The 8473-nt window shown below is 43.6% G+C and overlaps 1 protein-coding gene across 5 annotated transcripts in view; it reads left to right on the top strand.

Moving 5' to 3' along the window:
- ALS2CL (ALS2 C-terminal like) overlaps positions 1-8309 on the top strand; it is a 47320-nt gene extending 39011 nt beyond the window's left edge. For all 5 annotated transcript variants that reach the window (XM_026096051.2, XM_026096036.2, XM_026096044.2 and 2 more), the window contains exons 19-26: positions 238-395; positions 1376-1444; positions 2439-2612; positions 3476-3518; positions 3719-3780; positions 4907-5056; positions 6082-6178; positions 6810-8309. In XM_026096051.2, coding sequence (XP_025951836.2) covers positions 238-395; positions 1376-1444; positions 2439-2612; positions 3476-3518; positions 3719-3780; positions 4907-5056; positions 6082-6178; positions 6810-6881 — 825 coding nt within the window. In that variant the 3' untranslated portion in view covers positions 6882-8309. The remainder of the gene's footprint in view (positions 1-237; positions 396-1375; positions 1445-2438; positions 2613-3475; positions 3519-3718; positions 3781-4906; positions 5057-6081; positions 6179-6809) is intronic.
- The last annotated feature ends 164 nt before the right edge of the window (positions 8310-8473 follow it).

Genomic DNA, 8473 nt, shown 5'->3' on the forward strand with positions numbered 1-8473 from the left:
CTTCTCTTGGATATCACAGAAAATTTTACGTAATACAGCAGTTTCTACTAAGTGCATTTCTGCCCGCTAATGAGAGGAGGATGGGCTTTTGGCATCAAAAATAGACCGATATTATAGCTGATTACCTCTAGGCTTGTCCTCCTTTGCTGTCAACAGATGGCTGGGTTGCCTTTGAATGTTCTCAGCTAATGGCAAGGGCTGACTTGCCAAACTTCATTTTCCTCCTCTGTTGTGCAGGCACTGAAGTCTTCTCTGCACCCACTGGGAAAGCTGCTGAAGGCCTTGATGATAGCTTTTCAGGCAACATATTCTGGGATTGGGGCCAACAGGCATTTGCTGACTATGGCACAGGAGGAAGTCAAGTACTACGCAAAGAAAATATGGGAGTTTTACCAGTAAGTCAAGCATGTTCAGTACTTGCAAGAGATATGAGCCTAGAGGGCTTGTGAAGCAGCCCTGACACCTTAAAAATTATTTCACATCTTATTTCTTGGGAGACTTGCTGCAGAACTGTGCTAAATAAAGATGCATTTGCACTAAGCTCATTTGGAGTGTACGGGCAATGGGAAGGAGGCCTTTGCACAGTGCTACCAGTCTATAGGTATAGCCCAGGCTCTCTCCAAAGCCAGTGAAAGGAATATGCTGTATGTGTACATTTGAAAGCCTGCTTCATGCCTCCAGACCTTTCAGGTGTGGTGTGGGGAGGGAAAGGCACCTTATTCCTCTGTGGCACAAAGTTTCCTAGGCTGATGCTTCTGCATCAAAAAAGGCAACTGCCCCTCTATTTTAAGAGAAAACAGCTTTGGCTTGGAAATGTCAAGACACCTCCTATCTAGCTTTTTAGAGAAGAGACTTGTTTTAAATAGGACAACTCTAGACATTTTCCAATGTTCATAGATGGATTAGAGAATTGGCTGGTGTGGCAGGTCCTGAAACCTCATGTCCTTTGCATGGGGGGGGGGTACCAGGAGCTGGTGCTCAATGAGACTGCAGTTAGGATTGCCAGAGTGACCACCCTCCCCTTTAGAAACTAGAGATCCTTCAAAACACTCATGCATCTCCTGGAAGCTTCTGCTGGTGATAGAGAATACCCTCAAATAGTGAAACATGGTCTGCTAAACAGGGCATGACTCGTGAAGCTAGAGATTGTGTATAAGGCTCTGTTAATCCAGTGCTTCGATATAGAAGAAAATAGGATGCCTCCAATAGTGAATATTCTTTCAAATTCCTGAAGAGACCTAAGCTGCTCTACAGGGACTCCAAAGAGCTGTGTTGATATCCCACGTGGTGCTGAGGCAGCTGAGCTCATCTGTGAATACCAAATTACCCTTAATAGATAGAGGGGAACTAAACCTTGATTCTGCTTGTCTTCTAGGGGTTTGCTCCATCTGGCACTGGAACAGAAGGGCCAACTGCCCGCAAAGACTGTGGATGGACAGACAAAGTAGGTATCACCCTGGCTGTTTAATTTTAAGCTGCTTGGGCCTATAGGGTGCTTCTAAAATACATTCAGTGCTGAACTGATCAGATTTGTCAGGAGCTGTCCTATGCGACTTGGGTTTTCTGCCCACATTTTTCTCTAAGAGTGCATAGCTGTCAGTATGCTTTTCATGCTTCTCTGCCAGAAGAATGAGAGCAACTTTTTCCTAATCATGTAACGTATCAGAGTAAAAGGTGTGGAGAGTCAGAGCTGTGTGGGACATAGCCTTGCAAGATAACCCACACCAAGTGTGGAGTAGCTTGGCTGTGCGTGAGACAGCAGTCCCAGTGCTACTACATGTTTTGCTTTAGCTGTAGGAACTTGGTCAATGCTGGGATGGAGACTTGCATATCAACACTGAGATGTAGGCAGGCCTGGAAATAGGGAGCAGTGCAGAAAATGTGGCAGAAGTAGAAGAATACGTGGGGTCAGAATCCTGGAATAGGAAGGTAGGGATAACTGGAAGACCTAGTTTAGGGGGTTTGGGTTGGGAAGAAGCTGTGATCTGCAGCCAATCCCTTGTGAGTTGAGTGAATCCAAAGGTTTGATGGAATGGTCAGCAGCTGTAAAATGGCTTGATCTGATTTCATTTGCTCTTTTTCACTTAAGAAATAAGTACTCCACTAAAAACTCAGAACAGTTGGAGATAGGTCTCTGGTGCTCCGGATTTCTCCCAGTGGCCAAGGAGACCTTGTTGTAGGTAGCACTGTTGGAGAAACAGCGTCCTGTTCTACAGTGTAAGATGTGTTTATATCTTCAGATTGTGGACATACACAAGAGTGTCATGTGGGTCACTGCTATCCAACTGTGGCACTGAACTCAAAAGAGGAGGGAGGAAGGGAGAACAGGTCAACCTTTCAGTCTCAGAAGCTGGATTTTCCATTGTGTCCTGTACTTTTGGTAATATCAAGGTTACAGATCTCACTGTAGGATTCTGCTTCATTTTTCTCTGCTGTAGCGACCAGAAGGCATGCAGTATTGTCCTGCCTCTGATCTTGCCGTGCTTCTACCCTGAGCTCTTCATGCTGTACATGCTCTATCATGAAAGAGAAGATGACCTCTACTGCCAAGGGATCGTGGACCTAAGTCTGTTTCCTGACCTCAAGCTGCTAGAGTTTCTGGATGTGCAGAAGTAAGTCAGCTTTTTCATCCTTGGATGTATGTCCTATGATGGGAAGCTAGCAGCCAGGGAAAGCTCTGATGGCATGGGAGAAAGCGATGTTATAACATCTTGGTTCCTGGGCACACACTACGTCAGCTGTAGAGCTGAGGCTTTTCGTAGGCTGCAGCACAAAGTCTTGTCATAGAGTGCCTGCAATGCTGTGTCTGGAAGGACTACACCAACTAGTGGAAAGCTGCTCTTATGTATGCTGATTTTCCTTTTCCTTTAGTGAAAATCCTCTTGTCTAATTCTTAAAACACTGGTTTGTTCCAGCTCAGGAACAATCAGATAAAGATTATTAATGTGCCTATAGCCCACCGAATGACACCTGCTGCAACAGTTGTGGGTGCTCAGCCTCAAGACAGGGGAAAGGCTTTGGAGCCAGACACTTCCTCCACCTATTCCTGTGGTGAGATCAGTCTCTAGAAGTGATATGTGAAGGCTTATGACTTGAACTCAAGAGGCATGTGATGCTTTCTAACGTAGCATAATCTGTAGCTCAAGGGCTTAGGCAGGGTGTAAGAGGAGACCTGGAGTCTAGAGACAGTTTGGCTCAGTCTAGACTCAGTGAGATGAATTGCATCTGAAAGTGCCTAAACTCCCCACTGATTATTACAGGAGCATTTGTGAGTGAAATGAATCCTATGCTCAGGTCAATGAGTCTGAACTATTAATTTTTCCTGTAACAATGGAATAACAGGAGAGAACTCAGCCTTGAGCACCTACAAGGCTTTTCACGTCACCTTGAATTAGACTAAGAACCAGTCAAGACTAACCTGGAATGGAGTTAAGACTTAACTGCCTTCTAAATCTTCTCTGTAATCTCCTTTTAGACATCTGTGGCCTCTGAAAGATCTCACCCTGACAACCAACCAGGTAAGAAATAGCCCTAAGAGCTAGCTTTGGTACATTAGTGAAATGGAGTGGGGCTACGTGTTCGTGGTAGCTAACGATGGAGCTTCACCTAAATAACTAGAGGGGCACCGACAGCTGAAGATGAGCTCAATGGACTCGGAAAAGCTAAGCAAGGGATGTTCCGGATGTTCCTGAAATATATAATCCTGTCTCCCTTTCAGAGGCGCTCCCTTATCAAGGACAAGTGTTTCCTGTCTGCTACAGAGTGCTTGCAGAAGCTGATGTAAGTCGCCTTCCATAACCTCCTGTTGATAACCAGAGCTGACGGGGACTTTCTGTATTCTGGGAAATGCCAGAACTTTATGCCTTTTTACAAAAGCAAATCAGGCTCAGGCTGAAAATTTAAATAAGCTTGTAAAGACGTTTAGAGAAAATTTGTTTGTGATACTTTTTCTTAAATAATAACTTCTACAAAGAAAATATTTTGCTCCAGAAAAATCAAGACTGTTTAGTGTGTTTAAATGCAATTGTCCCCTGGCAAATATTTAAACTTAATTTTGCTGAGATATTCCTGCAGAAAAACTGACTTTAATGAAATGGAGTTTGCTCACGGGAGTGTGCATAACAAATCTGGCCCGACTGTGACTGTCAAGTCATGATAGAGCCCGTTGCTCTGGACGTGTGGATGGAGCTATATGAGGGTTATCCAACCTGTGTGGAGTGCTGAGATGATAGTGGAGCAAAGCAGAGCACAGTTTAACAAATGTTGCTTGTTTTATTGGCTTGAGGGCCTGCGCAGGGGATGGTGCCACAGCAGTGAGTGGGAAGGAAGAGAAGGGGAGCAGGGAAGCATGGTGGGACCCTGCAGATGGGACCTCCCAGGCTCCCTGTGTATAGAGTTTCTGGAAGAGCTCTTCAGATGAAAGCCAGTGCGACTTGTCCTATGAGGAAAGCAGCCCAGGAGTTGCATACCCTTGCAGGAAGTTATGGGCAGAAAAACAGACCTTATAGATGTGACACATGTATTATTTCCCTCTCAAGAGCAGTTTCCTGATAGAACTGCCAAAAGTGGTTCATCTCATGCTCTTTAAATTTTGTCTTAAGGACTGCAACTCGTTTTAGTCCTGTCTAAAATAAAAAGCTTGACATTAAGGTGAGCAAATCATGCTCTGGACTTGGGAAAACTCAAGGTCCATCTGGACAATATTACATTCTAGTGACACCTCCTGGCACCACCTTGTTGACCCCTTTTTGGTGCAGTCATGTGAGATGATTGACAGGCTTTTTTTTTTTTTTTTTTTTTTTTTTTTAGTGTGAAGGTCTGCTTTGAGGTTTCTCAGTACTGCTGCTTTGTCTCTGTAGCTGTGCAGTAGGAGCATCTTTTAAAAGGCTGTTTTTCACACCGACAGCACCACGGTGGATCCCCGGGAAAAGCTGGTGATCCTCCAGAAGACGTATGAGGAGATAGAGAGCACTGTGTCTCGGGTGGCTGAGAAGGACTACAAGCTCCCCATGGATGACCTCTTGCCGCTGTTGATGTATGTTGTGTCGCGAGCTAAGTAAGTGGAAGTTTTTCATTTCCCATTCCCGTTGCTGTATGCAATCTCACTCGCAGAAAAGCCAGCCACATTTCCAGGCAAAATGGCTTTAATGGAAAACCGGGGGTTGCATTTTAACACGCTTTTCCTAAACGGTGTCTTCCAAGGAGAGACTTGAAAAGTGTTTCACTCGAAGTGTTTGCCTTTGATGGTTGGGCTGTTCTCATTGCTGTCCTTCCTGCAGAGACTGGACTTATTTGTTCCTTTTTCAAGGGGTTTGCAAGACCCATAGTAAAGGCTGTTGGATTGGTTTGTGCCCTGTCTCGAGAGGAGAGGATTTGACTCCTTATTGACTTCTGATTTAAGGGAAGTCACTTAGCCTCTCTTTGCCCTTGTAACCTATTGAGAAAACTGTTTTATTTTGCATTCACAAATCGTCGTCCAGTTTTGAGACTTGGGAAGGCCTTGAACACTGAACGCCTAGTAATTAGGCTTTTCCTGTGTAGGAATAGCTGTAAATGTAACACATTTCTGCAAAGAGCGGCTGTGTTTGTGCTGCTTTTGCTGGAACTTGCAGGAACCTGCTTGCATTCAATAAAATGAAACTGTGTCTTTTTTCTGGCAAGTTTGAGTCAAAGACCTTGACTGACTTTCTGGGTGTTCTGTGTCTAAAGAAGAGTGAAGGGATTAAACCTGGGCCCTAGTTGCAAAATCCAGAAGCTGCTTTTGTGTGTGTGTTGCACTCCCATTGGATGGATGCTGGATTTTATGCTAGGGAGTATTCTCAACTGTAGATGACAGAGGAGGGGCATAAGAGATACTGAGCATGTAAAATGGAAGATTTTTAATTTATTATGAAAACTTCTGAACATCTTTGCTGAGATCCGATCATACAGGATACCTCAAAGACTCAGCCTTGGGTAGATCAGGGTGATGAACTTCCAGATCCATGCCTCCCTCTCTCCATCATCTGATTTCCAATGTACTCCCACAAACGCTGGTGCCCAGAGAATTGCTACAGGGTTGTGACTGCTGCTCTTTCCTAGAATACAACACCTGGGTGCTGAAATCCATCTGATCAGAGACTTGATGGACCCCACCAATCAAGGAGGACTGTATGATTTTCTGCTAACAGCACTGGAGGTAAAGAAAAGCTTTTGACAGTGACAGTTGCAAGCTGCAGTAGGACTTTCTTAAACAGTAGAAGGGGAGGGAAAAAAAGGTCCTTTGTCCAAAGATATTGTGGGCTTTTCATTACTGGAGAGAAGAGACTGCCAGTAATACAACAGGGGAAAGTTCAAAGGCAGAGAGATCTGTCTAGTTCCCACAGGCAGGAATTCCAACGTCAGTATGAGACTGGAAACCATCTAATGCACAAAACTGAAGTATTTTTGCAGTGAAAACTGTCAGGTCTGTAAGAACGTCCAGATGGGATCAGGCCTTCTGCAAGGGATCTAGCCAAGAAAAACAGAAAGTCATAACCTAAAGTCCTCTCAGAAATCACAAAGATATGGCAATATCTTACTGATGCAGCAAAAGTAGTATGGAGACACTGATGCTCTCTACTCCCGTTTAATTTTAGAGGGGTGTTTACATGCCTAGCACAGAAGGTTATTTTCCTTCTAGTCTATAGACTATGCTTATCATTAATTTGACGTGCAGATTTAATCTTCTGCCTAGCCTAGGGGTACAGTGGAATTTTACTAGACGTGCAAGAGACTAAAATTTGGCACGAAGACCTTGTCCTTAATGGTTTGTTCTGTTCCTTGCCCAGTCATGCTATGAACACATTCAGAGGATGCGACTCCATCAGAGAGAGAACTGCCATGGGACTCACAGCCCCTGAGCCGGGACCTGACCCGTCCTCCCTCCTGCACTTTGCTGACCATACACTGGCGGATGAAGAAGCAGTCAAGTCGCTGCTGTTTTGGCTGCCTTTTGAAAGGGGAAAGTGGCTATTTTTCAGAAGAAAGTTTCTGTTTTATTGGAAGCGTGCTACTCTCCACTGAAATTGTCCTTCAGCTTCCCCTTAGAAATTCGTCCCTTGGTGAAACTCAGCCCTACTTTTATTTTATTTTTTTTGACGTAAAGGTAGAGCAAAGTTTTGCTGGGTTTTCTTTTGGACTAGCTACGATCATAAAGCACAGACGTACAGATGCTGTTGGCTGATAGCCTTTGACATGCAACCTCAGCTTGCGTTTGGAAATCTCTTTGTGGAAAGTGGCTGAGGTTTCTTTTGCCCTGTAGATTTATCTCACTTTCCTGCAAACAGCAATCTGCCTCCTTCCCCTGAAATGCCAGTTAACTGTCCTTTCGGTTGCTGTGTTTATTTTGCACTGGTGAACTGACATAAGGAAGAGGTTATTTTATAGAAAACAGTAAAATGAATCCAAAGGAACTGCTTTGGTGGAACTCCATTTCTGGTTGGTAGAAATGTGGCAGGGACATGAAAGGCCTCTCAGTGCCCATAAACAACCATTTTTGTGGAGTATGGAGGCTTTTCCTGTCTCACTAAGAAGAATATTTTTCCATTCTTCCTAACTATGCCAGACTCAGTACCTCTCCATTGCACTGTAAAGCTGCTATTGACTAACTTTATTTTTATGAGACTTGTAAATATATATTTATACTCTGCAGAATCCTATTTAATCTCAGGGATATCACACTTGCACCTTGAACACGCTGGTGCTGCTTTGTTGTTCTGTAAGGGCTCATGCGTGCCCTGTACAAAGGACACAATGTTTGTCTGGAGTGACAGATCTCAAATCCTGGCAACGCATCGAAACACCTGGCCTTCTGCACTGACAGGCCTGCAAAAACACTGCTTCTCTTAGGTGCATAGCTTTGTGCTGACAGACCATCCACTGCCACCAGTAGCGTACAAATCGGATCAAAATTAAACTAGTTTTTATAATGCCTTTATAAAAGGCAAAGGGATATTTGGTAACCTGCTGTTATCAGATGAAAATACTAAAGAATGAATTGCTTATTAGAGCAAAAGCTCTTTTGAACTATTTTTTTTTATTTTTATTTTTTTTTTAGTTTGACATTAAATTGTCCAGGTTTCTAACTTCAGGAAACAAACAACAAAAACAAATAAACACCCCCCCCCCCCCAAACTCTACAGACTGTTTTCTCCTGTTTAGCACAAGTATTATGCTTTAATAAATAGTACACTGGTTACAATAGTTAATATATTGGTATGAGACTATTCCTAATGTATGTTTTACAGTAACTTTATATTTAAATAAAGCTGTTTAATTTTTAAGAGAGATTCCAGGCTTGCATACTGACTTTATTTCAGTCTTGTTGTCTTCTGACTGTTCTGAGAACTGCCTTCCCCTCCTTGTCTTTAGAACATCTGTGGCTCCCTTGATGCCTTGACCAGTCATGGATGAACTCCAAATTAGTTTCCTAATGTAACCACAAGAGAACCTA

Source organism: Dromaius novaehollandiae, chromosome 2 (assembly GCF_036370855.1).
Source record: "Dromaius novaehollandiae isolate bDroNov1 chromosome 2, bDroNov1.hap1, whole genome shotgun sequence".
Classification (NCBI taxonomy): domain Eukaryota; kingdom Metazoa; phylum Chordata; class Aves; order Casuariiformes; family Dromaiidae; genus Dromaius; species Dromaius novaehollandiae.